We start from the raw sequence: 14,809 nt of genomic DNA on the forward strand, positions 1-14,809 counted from the left end.
TGCAGTAGCAAAGTGCAACTTAGTAGGATTTGCCATAAAACGACTAATAAGACTTACCACAAACATCAAGTCAGGTAGTGTGTCTATGAGATACATTAACCTGCCCACCATTTGCTTATATAGCGTTGAATCGACCTTCACACCAGCTTCATCTTGGCCAACCTACTGTCCAGGCACTATCGGATTGCAAACAGAGTTGTAATTTTGCATCCCAAACCTCTCGATCAATTCAGAAACATATTTTTTTTTTTTGACATATAAAGATTCCATCAACCTTCTACATCACTTCAATGTCAAGAAAATATCTCTATCTTCCCCAAATCAATTATGTCGAATTCATCCATCATGGAGCGCTTAAACTCATTCAACAATTCCTCATCATTACTAGTGAACAATAGATCATCAACATAAATGCTCACAATTAGAATTTTACCTCCCTTTTGTTTGATGATTAATGTTTGTTCACTAAAAGTGCTTACAAAACCTTCCTTGACGATATAAGCCTCAATGCGACTGAACCAAGCTCTAGGCGCTTGTTTTAGTCCATAAAGAGTCTTATGCAACTTATAAACCATGTCCTTCTTCCCTACTACTTCATAACCTTGTGGTTGTTCAACAAATACATCTTCTTTTAGCTCACCATGTAGAAAAGTAGATTTGACATCGAGCTGATAGATTCCCCATCCTTTTTGTGCTGCTACAACAATGATCATCCTCACTGTATCCATTCGAGCCACTGGTGCGAATACCTCTGTGTAATCTACTCGATACTCTTGAGCATACCCTTTTACAACCAGCCGGGATTTGAACTTGTCTACCTCTCCAAGTTCATTTAATTTGGTCTTGTAAATCCACTTAACCCCAATAGCCTTAGCTCCAACGGGAAGTGCAGTCAGCAACCACGTGTGGTTCCGTTCGATGGACTGTATCTAACCATCCATCGCTTGTTTCCATTTCTGATGACTTGCGGCTTCTTGAAAACTGGTCGGATCTAATATGGCCATGAAAGTTAGAGTTTCAATCTCGAATCTAGCCATGTTTGCTTCTTCCTCTATATCTGATAGCCCTTCTCCTAAGATATAATTTGCAGACTAGATTGGTGGTTTTCTCACCCTGCCCGTTATTGCTGTGGTTTCTCTAGTTGGTGGATCGTTTGGTGAACAAACGTCATCATGTATTCTTCTGCTTCTTTCGCTTCCTCTGCGTTCTCAACATTTTCATAATCATTTTCCTACTCAAGTTCAATGCTTTCTTCATCAGAATAACCATCTTCCCAATTCCACTTCTTATCTTCCTCAAATATTACATCTCGGCTGATGTGAACCTTTTTCTCCACTGGATCGAACATCTTAAAGGTCTTGGATTCACTACTGAAACCTAACAGAACACACTTCACACTTTTGTCATCAAGCTTGCTTCTTTTAACATCAGGGATATGAACATATCCAATACATCTAAAAATCCTAAAGTTTTTGACTGATGATTTTCGTTCACTCCATGCCTCTTCCGGAGTCATATCTTTTACAATGAGTGTAGGAGATCTGTTAAGAATGTGATTCACCCGTTGCACAACATCTGGTCAGAAAGCTTTTGATACCTCCTTCTCCAATAACGCTGCTCTCACCATGTTCATGATTGTACGGTTTTTGCATTCAGCAACACCATTTTGCTAAGGCGTGAAGGCGGTGGTCAGCTGTCTTTTGACTCCATGTGATTTACATAATTTCTTGAACGCAATTGAGTTGTATTCTCCTCCTCTATATGTTCTTAGACATTTGATGACAATCCAGTTTGCTTCTCTACAAACGCTTTGAATGCCTTAAACTGATGAAATGCTTCTGATTTTTCTAGCTCAAAATATATCCATGTTTTTCTCGAGAAATCATCAATAAAGCATATAAAGTACCTTATTTAACTGTTTGATGGTGGATTGATCGAACCACAGAGATCAGAGTGGATAGGCTGCAATCTTTTAGTGGCTCTCCACTTGCTCTGCTTCAGAAATGGAACACGGTGTTGTTTCCCTTTAACACACGCCTCACACAGGTGGTTTTCACATCTTCAATTTCAGATAAACCTACAACCATCTCTTTACTGCATAATGTGTGAAGTCCCTTGTAGCTGAGATGCCCATATCGATGGTGCCACAACTCTGCCTTGTCTGAGATATCAACCTGCAGACATCTATCCTCCTTTGTTTTGTCATTTGATTCACCCAGCAGGATAAACATCCTATTAGCACTCATAACAGATTTTGCTATTTTTCCTCGGGATGAAAGATGCTGCATGTGTTTCAATCTCCTCCTTTGAATAGCATGTCTAAACCCCTTAAGCAGGTTGTTCTTCAATTCTAGAATATAATACACATCGTTGATCACATAGCTTAGTCCTTTAAGAATTATTTTCACTACTCCTTTCCCACCAACCATCAGTTTGTGATTGTTCCCAAGCTTGACATTACGTATGAAGCTAGTGTCCAAGCTTGAGAACATACCTCTTTCTCCACACATATGGTTCTAAAACCGAGAATCCACAAACCACACATCTCCTCTTTTAGTGCCTTGATGCTCCACATACGTCATGAGAAGAACTTCATCCTTTTCTTCGATCTCTACAAAATGTGCTCCATTGTTCCCATTTGGACATTCATATTGGAAATATCCAAGTTGGTGGTAGTTGTAACACTCAATTGTTGCTTTGTTGAATGAGCGTCCTTTGCCCCTGCCTCGACCTCTATATGATCCTCTGCCTCTGCCTCTGACATTGAAACTGCCTCCGACATTGAGAGCTTGATCACCTTCTTCATGATTGATCTTCTTAAATTTCTTTTCATGTATAGACAGAGAGCTTTGCAGTTCGTCAATCGTCATCTTTCCTGTGTCTTTTAACTCCTCGATGGACACCACCACATATGTAAATTTTTCAGTCAGAGTTCGAAGTATTTTCTCAACAATCTTCGAATTTGACATGTCTTCTCCGTTGCTTCTCATCTTGTTGGAGACAACCATTATTCTTCCAAAATAATCATCGATGTTTTCTTCATTCTTCATTTCAAGAACCTCAAAATCTCTTCTTAAGGTTTGGAGAAGAGACCGCTTCACCCTTTCGTTGCCTCCAAACTTTTTCTTCATCGAATCCCAAATGATCTTGGATGTTTTGCGATTCAAGTTATGTTCAAACACAACCCTATCAATTGCCTGGAACAGGTAGTGCTTCACTTGATGGTCCTTCATCTTGAGTTCCTCAAGATTCCTTTTTTGCGTGGCAGTCACTTCGATTCCCTCTACTCTTCCACTAGACTCCACAAACCCTTGGCACGCAAGAGGTTTTCCATCAGTTCACTCCAATGCTCATAGTGACCATCAAACTGTAGAATCTTGGTGAGTGTTATGTCGTTGCTCATTGTACATTGTATATCATGATGCCTCACAAGACGTAACATAATCATATCATCTATTTGTCATACTCGAGAATAAATGAAACCATGTACATCACGTAAATTATACAATTATCATATAATTATAACTTTCCTTTTTGTATTTTTTTTCCTAGACATTCACACTTATACAAACTTATTGTATAAGATACCTCACTCACATATCATCACATAACAAATGTGGGATGTAGCTCACATGATAGGGCACTCGCTTTGCATGTGAGAGATACAAGGTTTGGTACCCTGCATCTCCATAACTATATAATGAGCCCTATATGTTTTCACTTTCCTTTTTGTATTTTTTTTCCTCATTCACACTTATACAAACTTGTTATATAGGATACCTCACTCACATATCGTCACATAACAAGAGGGGGATGTAGCTCACATGGTAGAGTGCTTGCTTTATATGCGAGAGGTACAAGGTTTGGTACCCTGCATCTCCATAACTGTAATGAGCCCTATGTTTTTGCTTTGTTTTTTGTATTTTTTTTGCATGCGAGAGGTATAAGATCTGATACCTACATCTCCATAATTGTAATGAGCCCTATGTTTTATGTGTTTTTTTTTTCTCATTCACACTTATACAAACTTGTTGTATGGGGTTTGTTACCGGTGTCTCCATAACAATAATGAGTCCTATGTTTTCACTTTCTTTTTTGTATTTTTCTCGGACATTCACATTTATACAAATTTATTGTATGGGATGTAGCTCACGTGGTAAAGGGTTTGCTTTGCATACAAGTGGTACAGAGTTTGATACTTTGCATCTCCATAATTGCAAGGTGAATATACGTGGCTCTCTAAAAACAATATTCGAAAAATTCAAGAATGAGAATTTTAAAAATTCTATACAAAAGGAGAAAGTGTAATACTTTAAATTAAATATAGTTTATTCTTTATATTTAATTTATCTAATATATTAAATACTAATTTCAACCCAATTAAAAATACCTTAGGTTAATATGAGAATATAATTTATCATATTAATTAATCCAACTCTTTAATTAATAAATTCATTTAATTATTAATTTTTATTCATACTCATTGCACGGTAGATCCATAATTAAACTCTTATGCACGGTAAGACAAGTTGTATCTATTGAGTCATTACAAGCAAGTCGATCATTCACGAATTGTTCTAATTACAACTGCGTCAAAAGTCTTTATATCTTTATCTACATATTTCATCTTAAATACCACTAGTGCTCGAATAAACAAATTTTTTATGATCCATTCATAAAACAAGTCCCTCTTGTGCTAGTGCAAGAATAGGACATCATTACTCAAGTCATGAAAGCAACATTTAAAGTAACTACTCATCTATTTATCATATTATTTATAGGAGTAAATTTCAGCTCCCTATTTGGCAAATCCTCAAAATGTTTGGCATATTGCATACAAAAGAAATTCATATTGCATGCAAATAAAATGACAAGGCCTCATCACATGCAGACGTTTATAACTCACTCAAGATAAAATTTGAGAATGATCATATTTTCAATTAACATATTTATAAAAAAAGATTAAATATCTTGTGGTTCAGTCTTATACAAACTCATTATATAGGATAACTTCACTCACATATCTCCATATGAACGATTTGGAATAAATCATTTGTAATAATTATAAAGTGGGTCATATCAATAGTGTTACTAGGTTCAGGATAAGACGCTCAACTTCATCCATATATTACAGACCCTTTAGGTTATTATTTGAACATGATCCTTTTGTATGTCAACCACGTACGCATTGAATGATTTCTTAAATAAATAAAGTAAAATTATGTGAAGTCTATCCAATTGTGTGCGGGCTTTAGAACATTCAAGGAGATCTTTAATTTTCATTTCACAGTTTTTAGGTGAAAAAATTACATTCGGTTATTTTGAAGCAAACAGGGGATGTAGCTCACATGGTAGAGCGCTCGCTTTGCATGCGAGAGGTACGGGGTTCGATACCCCGCATCTCCACTTTCCATCCTTTTTGTTACTGCTGTCTTCCACATTTTTATTATGTTTTCTTCTTTTGGAAAGTAAACACGTAGGGGATGTAGCTCACATGGTAGAGCGCTCGCTTTGCATGCGAGATGTACGGGGTTCGATACCCCGCATCTCCACTTTTTTGTTTCTTTTTGGAAAAGGCCTCTATATATTTGGAACTCGGCCAAATAAATCTGTGTCACTGCAAAAATATAAATATATTTTATTTTCACAAATTCAATAATAAATCATTACTATCACTCCGGCCACAACACTCATCTAACAGTTAAAGATAAGATTGTTGATACATATCAAATTAATTCAAACGGGTAACGTTAGATACACAATATTTCTCTGCACATAGGTCTACTAGCTAGACTCGTTAATGTACCACTTAGGCTTGGGTATGAGCTAGTACACACTCACGATGTCGAAACTAGCAAAAAAAGAAAGCAACGCGAATAATATAGTGAGAATTAGTGTCCATACGTTACAAACTGAAGAAGTAATCTATGATCATGTAAGAATACAATATATACAAGATCCCACATTTAAAATCATGGTTCAATCGGATGATTCACATAATACTTTCATAAATTACATGTCTCAAATTTCCTACGAGATAGAACATACAAATTCATGTCTCGCAAGACATAAATATGGTCATAACATCATGTTTGTCATATTCAAGCATAAATAGAAACAAGGTAGGTTCATATAACAAACCATTTCATATATCCGAGTATATAAGGATTTTAGTAGTAAGTTCACTAAAAGTATGAACTTATTTCAATGCTCCTAAGCTTTGTAAACTAACGGTTACACCTAAGTTTTTTCTTAATGGAGATGTCTCAGCTTCATCGAGTTTAGTGTAAGTAGAAGATCGTAGAGATTTATGCTATAAAACCTCATAATTGATTCTTAAGATTATTTTAGTTTGAATTTTAACATTATTCATTGCATAAAAAAATCTAAATTTATTAGTGTAATTTTGAACCGTACGTGGTTGACATATGAAAGAATGATGTTCAAGTAATAAATTAAAGAGTTCTGGATATATAGATGAGATTGGATGTTTTATATAATGAGTTTGTGTAAGACTTAACCACAAAATATTTGATCTTTCTTTATAAATCCGTTAAAAATTAATATCATAGGATTACATGCAACTCAATTTTAATACTTAGTGAGTTATGAACTCTTACTTGTAAGGACGTATCCTTTGCTTTGCATGGGTGAGAATGATTTTTGTAACCGATGTAATATGCATACCATTTTGAAAACTTGATCAAATACGGTACTGAGAACATAATCTTACAAGATACTTATTTTCATATGTGGCACGTAGAACAATAATTTCTTTAAGTACTGATTTTGAGACTTAAACTATGAGACTTTGCTCTCTCACTTTCTCTAGAGACTTAGTTATGGTTGTATCATAAATAAATTGTTTATTAGAAGATCACTGATGCATAATTTTTAAGATGTAATTATAGAGGTAAAATTTTTTTTTGATCTAGTTGTAACTACAAAGAGCTCGTGAAAGATCAACTTGTTTGTAATGATTGTACTAGTGGTACGACTTGTCCTACCAGACATGTGAGTGCAACTCTTGGTCTATAGTGTAGTGATCTATAATTAATGAATGAAATATAATTAATTAAAGACTATAATGAATTAATTTTGTATTATTGAAATTTATAATTGGTAAATCCATAAGCTCACTATCAAGACCGGTTATCGAGTTGTTTAGAGCATGAATCAAGGTGTAGGCTAACTTGAGAGGAACAAAAATACAATATTTTTTTGCTTTTTAAAACAATGAGAATGATAATTTTTAAAACATAAAACCTTACATATATAAACTCACAATATACAAAATATAGTTTAGGTTTAAATACAATAAGGAAACGGTGCACAAAAATTAGACTGGAAAAAAAACACAAACCAATGGAGGCTCTCAAACCTAAGCTATCTCTCTATGGTTACTTGCTTGAGACCGCTCAATTACCTGAAAATAGTAAAAACTAAAGTGACTATAAAATACTCATAAAATAGCTTAACGCGTTCATGGTTGATGTTAAGACACCACTCTAAACCTGACCATAAGGCAAACTTGGCCTCTTGCCCTGAGTATTGGATTTTAAGTTCTAAAAACTTGGTCGGTTTATTGCTTAGCCCTAGCTTATGAACTTGTACGGTCCTTCATCCTAAGACGGTTTTAAGACGAGTGGATTCCAAAGGGCTATCCATTTCTTTTTTCACACACCATACATAATACAAGTCTCATAGTTGGTAAACAATATGAACCTGTAAAAACCTATGTTCTAGACTCGAACTAGGTTTCAAAATTTAGATTTCCCATAGTGGCTCTAACAATATCGTTGCCCCTAGTGGCACAAGGAGAATGTTAATAAAAATAAATTGTATAAAGTTTTAACATGAAATTAATAAAAATAAATTTAAATTATTTTGAACTAATATGTAAGTTACCTGAAGATTAGATTCTCATACACAAATCTTGCCAAACATAGTTTTCTGAATATTTCCACACATTCTTATAAATTATTCCTTCAAATAATATATATATATATATGTATATATCTATATATATATATATATAAATAGTAAATAGATCCTTGAATTTTTATTTTGAAGGCACAAAATTAAGTATAAATCTAATAGTTAAGCACATATTATCTTTATTGAACTTGCAGTTAATAAGATGAGGTGATTTCTATTACCACCCGGAATCCTGAAAACGTCTGTGAAGAGCGGCCGTCCATCGTTGAACCTTAAAAAATATGTAGAAACAAAATGGTAACCGGCTTACAAAAAGCACCAACCAGAGAAAATGCATTTCAAAGGGACAATCGAAAGTTAAAATCCTTCATGGGAATGACCATGATTGCCTAGGCAGGCAAACTGGAAGCTGCGTCTCCTCCATCTTCAACCCAAAAAGGGATGGGTTTAGTGGGCGCAGGCAAGCGGCCAATGCTGTCAACTTTGTCTTGTTGCTTTGGGGGTGGCCTAGCTGCTCGTGGTAACAGTCTACCCTTCTTTTCGAACCACTCCGGCTTGAGCAGCGCCTGAAAGCCTAATTTATTGTAATACACTCTTCTAACAGTCCCTCCAGCGGCTTCCACCGCTGCCTTCGCCCTAACAGTGACCCTTGACACCTGAAAACATCACGTATTTAAGATTAGTTCCGAGCACAAGAAGAAGCTAGATCGGAGGCTATTGAGATCAATCCAAATGGTTAAAGATGAGAGACTTGAAAGCTCTAACTATGACAAAACTTGCCTAAGCACATCAATCACAAGCAAATAACAATGTCTACAAAGCTACACAAACGGAAGAAATATTCCTTTTGTTATAGCAAATACCGGCAATCTGAAAGCAATTGGATCCCAACCTAGACTAGAAAGACAGCTAGATGCAACCCTGGAAGAACGCCGACAACACTAGAACCTTCGTCCAGAAGAATGCACTAGCTTCAAATTGGCAGCATGACAACACCTCAGATTTATAAGTAATTGATACGAAATATGAGCTTAACTAAGGAGCATATAGGTTTAGAAGTCAACGTCAGAACAGAAAAAGGAAAAAAAAGAAACTTTTTTTTGTTGAAGATTTACCTCTAGGTGAATTGGCCACTTAATCTGTTCAGCACCACGTCCCATCAACCTCACCCCATCTTGTATTTGTTTTCCAATTGCACCAGTATCCTATTCCACAATGGTAAGGATAATAAATCAATACAATATTAAAAAGAAAACAAGTATTTCAGGCTTTTGATAAGACTAATCAAGATACAAGTCATGATACCTTGAGTGTTTTCATAGTGATTAATTCAGAAGAATCAATTTTCCCAGCATTTATAAGTTTAGCAATCTTTCCCAAACCAACTGGCTGTCATAAAACAAAAGAATCAAGAATTATCATAATACTCAAGGAAAAAATACCATGCCCAAAAAGAATTGTCTTTTGCACTATACAAAAAAATAATATTGTTAGGGACTTAACATCAGAAGATACAAACTGTGTTATACATTAAGTAATGCAAAGTGCAGAAGGTAACTCTTTTAAAGATCATGCAACATGAATTTCGTATCACATGCTATTTACTGAAATAAAATTACTAGTAGATATCGATATTAAAGACTTGTTATCTTCAAGATGAAAATGGAATTCATTACACAATTTGGCATCAACTATTGCGTAAAGTTAAACGAGCATCTTTAAATTAATCTTACTCCTCCAAAAAAAACAAAGTAATTGAGAAGTAAATAATAATCACAAGCAGTGTTTTCTAAAGCTCGAGGTGCACCAGAGCACATAGTCTTTTGGGAGCTTAAGCATGGACTTTTTTTTTTTTAATGGCGTACAATAAAAATGTAAATAAAATTTTAAGATATGAAGAAAAATAGTATGATGAATAATAAGATGATACAAAGTTAAAGAAAATAGAGCTTTTATTCGAGAATGTAAGAATATTAATATATTTCTTCCTTAAAAATTAGAAAAAAGAAATCAAGTTTGAGGCGTTAAGGCACACAACACAAGTGCTAAGATGCATGCCTCAAGTGGGCTTCGTTAAGAATCAACAACTCTCCACAATGGTATGATATTGTCCACTTTGAGCATAAGCTCTCATGGCTTTGCTTTGGGCTTCCCCAAAAGGCCTCATACCAATGGAGATGTATTCCTTTACTTATAAACCCATGATCATTCCCTAAATTAGTCGATGTGGGACTTTCATCATCCAACAAGCTTCAATGAGGGAGACTCACTTCTTTGAAGCAAGGCACATAGGTCGTGCCTTGGGTTTAAGCACACCAAGGCGCACACCTTAGTGGGCATTTTAAAATACAGATCACAAGCAACAAAACAATAACATGAAAACACAAATCAAATACCTGAAATGTGAGGCTGAAAGGATTCTTAAAGCCTCTTTTAGGAAGCCTACGACGAAGTGGGGTTTGACCCCCTTCAAACCCTAGCTTCCCAGAACCTCTCGCTTTTTGACCCTTGTGACCTCTGCCTGCTGTCTTCCCCTTCCCAGAACCAATACCACGACCCTTTCTCGTCTTCTGTTTCCTTGGAACTTTGTCTCTCAGATCATTTAAGCTCAAGATGCTGTAAGCTCGAAAACCAAGCACATTCCCAGAAAGAGGGAAACCTACACTCCGATCAAGGCTAGGGTTTCGCTGGAACTCTAGGAATGGACGTGATACTGCTTGGTTTATTGCAAAAGCAGGTGGGGGTTTAGTACGAACTGAAGCAAATGAGCTAGATAGTAAGTAACACAGCCGTCTTCGTAGCATTTCCTTCTCCTTTTTACAGATCGAATAATAAATTCCACTAGTTGTCTCTGTTCCTCAAGCCAATGCAGGATAGAGACTAAATGATTGCTACATTATGAATGGAATAGTTTAAGTTTTGTAATATACAGAATATCAAGTGGAAAATATCTAGCTCAACCATGTATATGTATTTTAAAATAGGTTCTTCCTTATATCCTACTGAACAGAATAGCACTAAACAAAATCACCAATATAATTCAAAACATGATGTAACTATTACAGTATAAGACGTGAGGAGTCTATGTAGAAAATTAAAAGTTAAAAAAAGTTAAAAAAAAAAAAAAGCAGAAATAATTAAGTCAAAGTAGAGGTAATAAGAATAGAGTTCCTACAACCCTCAATTATAGATACAGTATGGTATTTCAGAGCGAAGATAAAGAAAAAATCAAACACAATATCAAAACCTTGGGGGTGCATCGAAAATATCTAATAAAGTTAATCTTTGTCATTTTTTTTATTCATTTGTTGGGTTGAATAGTGGTATAAGATAAATAATCAAACACAAACTAATCGTTGGTGGATTAGTACATAACACAATGCTGAGTAAAATAATCACCACCTACAAAATATGTTGGTGGGTCTGTACATAACACATGCTAAGTAAGCAACTCATGCTTGAGGAGCCACCAAATAATATACAAGGCACACATCATGCTATTCACAAAAATTGCACATGCTCATCATACATGTAAAATAAATAACAATTACAAAATACTAAATGCATGAATCAGCACATCATGTAATGCACACTCAATGTCTACTCAAGCTCGACAGGCTCACTCAACTTTACTGAGTCACTCAACACTCATATTTAGCCTTCACCAAAACTTTTTGAGACCGATTCCTTCGAGATATGTTGACCCCTTACCTTTTTATCTAGGGCCTCAATGTTTTCTACTGCATGCAGTGTTCGACATTGACTTACCCAAGGCCTCAAACTATGCATCGACCCTTGACCTACCTGAGGCCTTGAAGTATGCATTGACCCTCGACCATTTTTATCCAAGGCCTTGACAACTTGGCAATATATTGTGCCTTTTTCTCATGAGCCCCAATACTTGTCTCTGTAGACTCCCATATACCCTTGACCATTTTTACCCAAGGTTTCGATGCTCCTCTTAATTCAATGATTAAATATAACCCCTCAACCATTTTCACCCGAGGCACACCAATATGCACCCTACTTTCCTTTACAAATGCACATAGTACTCTAACCTTTTTCTCACATGAACAACAAAACGCCCTCAACTGAAATCATATGCATAATTAGACATTCTCAACGGCTTATAAACATAAAATCTTCAACGGCTTCCCAGCATGTTAGTCATCACATATTCGAGCATGATTAACCATCCAAAGCACATACTGGTTTAAGAGCATCAAATATTTACATCATAAATAATAAATATAGCACAACTTAAGAATAACATACTATCAAACAACGTAAAATTCTACCTGCCTAAAATGCTCCTAGATTAATTCAAAGGGGTCCTAAACAAAAAGAAATACTTGGACGCTAGCATTAGTTCAAAATCCTTATTCAAACTGAAAGAGTATTCTAGAGGGGCGCTCTTACCAAATATGACCTTAAACCTTAGCTCGAACACTCCGAATGAAGTCTAAATCTACACCCAAGAGTTCCCAAGGGTTAGAGATTAATCTAAAACATTTTAATCGAGTTTGAAATGGATTAAAAGCACCGTTACCACCCAAATCTTACCAAAAGAGCTTGGGTATTTGCTGAAATGTGTTCGAAGGAGTCCGAAACTAGTAAGAACCTAAAACAGAAGAGCACCAAGCAGTAGAATCCAATTCAAACACTTAAAATTCAATCCGTAAGAAACAAAAGCAAATGTACCCATGAAACGTTACCAATAAGGACTAAAATCTTTGCTGGAACGTGATCAAGTTCAAAATCGCAAATCTGAATTCTACGGGATACGAGAAAACTGAATCAAAATCAATTGAGAAGTAGGTTGCTGCTGAAATTCGCTCGCTAATAAATACGTCGAACCCGCGAGTTTAGAGACGTTTCTATTCGTGCCTGGAATCTGCTCGCGCCGTAGATCAAATGGAACTCTACGAATCGTCGGCAAGATGCGTCGCTGCAGAGCAATAGAAGTCTGGACTTTAAGGTTGCTGCCGCTGCGTGGGTGTCGTCGCGCACAACAAGACGCCGTCGAGGTTGTGAGGATCTGCTTTTCGGAGTGTAGCTGCTGTCGCCGCAGGTTACCTCCGTCGCGTAGAACTAGAGCTCGTGGGTTGTGCTGCTCGACAAACGCCGCCGGTGGAAGGCTCACCAAAGAAGAAGAAAGCGACTGAGTAGGGAGGGGGAGTGAAATTGGGGAATCAGGTTTCCTTACTTTTCCTTTGAACGACAAACTCGAAGAATATATATATATATATATATATTTCATTATTAATTTTAACTAAATATATATATATATATATATTTTAAGTCTTTTAGTATATATTTTGTCCTCACTCACGTGCATCATAAGTTATAGAGAGATAACCCAACCTAAAATTATTCTAACTAAAACAAGTTTAACCTTGAAATTTCTATGATAGAGCCTCCGAAAAAATAGGTGCATGTTGTTGATATAATTAATAATGTTCAATTCTTTTAAACTTTTATTAGTCATTCTATCCTCGTAATCATTCTATCCAAACGTGGTATTCAATTAATTCATGTACCTCTCGTTTATTCGGGTGTCACACATATTCAATAAGTTGAAGAAAAAAAGAGAAACCAACATAAACCAAAATTTAGAGTATCGTACAACTCTTAAATGATTTTATCCGCTCAAAAAATTTTAAAGGTCCAACAAAAAGTAAATTTCGTTTGTGTAATCTTTATGTGGTTGTTTAACTTGGGAATGTACGGATTAAATAAACACAACAAACACGTGTCTAAGAAGGAAATCAACCACCAATGAAGCAAAGGTATTATAAGACGATAAGAAACTCAAGGTTAGTTGACCGAAAAAGTTGATGGCCAGCCCATAAGAAACCGTAGATTTGTGTTATTTCAGTTCTATGATTTCGTGTGTGTTTTTTGTACCCCTATTAAGTTTTATTTTATTTAGAACTGTATTTAACACTCGGGGACTCGTATTTGTATTTAAATGTTTACAAGTTCCATACACTTTGAAATTTGATATGTTCTAAATTCCTCTCTAGTGGTTTCTTTTTAAAAATGAGATAAATTATAGCACTTTTTAACCCTTGTGTCAACACGGTAGTGATTTGAAGCTTCAAAAAATGGATTGTTACCGTACAAAGACATACAATAAACATGATATCAAATTTACTCGCGGTTGATCATATCTCTTTTATGTTCACACATTTATCTTTTTCATTATTGTCAACCTAATGGATGTTCTCACGAAGTTTTTTTTTACAATTTTGCCTTCATTGAAATTGAATATTTTGATCAAATCCTTAATGTATCTTTTTCGTCTTTGAAGATATCATCTTTGAGCTGTTTGATTTGAATTCCAAAGAAGAAACTAAGTTCTCACGTTGTACTAATCTCAGTTTTCTTATTGTTTTTCTTCGTTTTAATACAGTGAGTATTATCAAGTTTTCCTATTCTAACGTCATTTCTAGGAAAAAAAAAATAATAACTCTATTGTGTACCGAGCTTTTGGAGCTTGTTTTAAGTCATAAATAGTCTTTTTCAACTTATAAACATGATTTGGTAAATCACCATCTTCTTGACAGTAACCCTGAGCGATAAGTCAAGATATTTTCATTTTCATCGATTTCCTACCTTCTAGAATCATTGCTAAAGGTCATCACCAACCTCGGTTGGGAGATGTTATGCCACACTAGATAACAAGTTATAGTTCCAGTGATGAAGGAATTCTATGCACATGCTAGCCAAGATAAAGACTACAACTTAATAACTAGAGCACAAGTAGTTGATTGGAGCTCTCAGATTATTAACCGACTACAAACCTTCAACCATGTCACCCTTAACGAAATGGTAGTATCTCCTTAGATGTGCAACCCAAAATAGCCTT

At 35.5% G+C, this 14,809-nt stretch overlaps 1 protein-coding gene, 1 long non-coding RNA gene and 2 other non-coding genes across 7 annotated transcripts in view; 3 read left to right on the forward strand and 1 right to left on the reverse strand.

The window, feature by feature from the left end:
• LOC111493399 overlaps nucleotides 1-14,809 on the forward strand; it is a 631,558-nt gene that overhangs the window by 484,872 nt on the left and 131,877 nt on the right. The window lies entirely within an intron of this gene.
• TRNAA-UGC lies at nucleotides 5,334-5,406 on the forward strand. The gene has a single exon. It is a non-coding gene; the product is annotated as a tRNA-Ala (tRNA).
• On the forward strand, nucleotides 5,480-5,552 carry TRNAA-UGC. Its single transcript has one exon. It is a non-coding gene; the product is annotated as a tRNA-Ala (tRNA).
• Nucleotides 8,092-13,148, reverse strand: LOC111493075 (50S ribosomal protein L15). 3 transcript variants are annotated; one of them, XM_023142684.1, is made up of 7 exons: nucleotides 12,654-13,148; nucleotides 12,502-12,559; nucleotides 12,358-12,406; nucleotides 10,335-10,829; nucleotides 9,244-9,327; nucleotides 9,054-9,143; nucleotides 8,092-8,594 (listed from the first exon to the last, which is right to left on the reverse strand). In XM_023142684.1, exons 4-7 carry the CDS (start codon nucleotides 10,740-10,742, stop codon nucleotides 8,328-8,330), a joined length of 849 nt encoding a protein of 282 aa, XP_022998452.1. In that variant the 5' UTR covers nucleotides 10,743-10,829; nucleotides 12,358-12,406; nucleotides 12,502-12,559; nucleotides 12,654-13,148; the 3' UTR covers nucleotides 8,092-8,327. The 3 variants fall into 3 exon arrangements, with proteins under 3 accessions (XP_022998452.1, XP_022998443.1, XP_022998460.1); XM_023142675.1 differs by lacking the exon at nucleotides 12,358-12,406; XM_023142692.1 differs by lacking the exons at nucleotides 12,358-12,406; nucleotides 12,502-12,559.

Source organism: Cucurbita maxima, unplaced genomic scaffold (genome assembly GCF_002738345.1).
Source record: "Cucurbita maxima cultivar Rimu unplaced genomic scaffold, Cmax_1.0 Cma_Scf00001, whole genome shotgun sequence".
Classification (NCBI taxonomy): domain Eukaryota; kingdom Viridiplantae; phylum Streptophyta; class Magnoliopsida; order Cucurbitales; family Cucurbitaceae; genus Cucurbita; species Cucurbita maxima.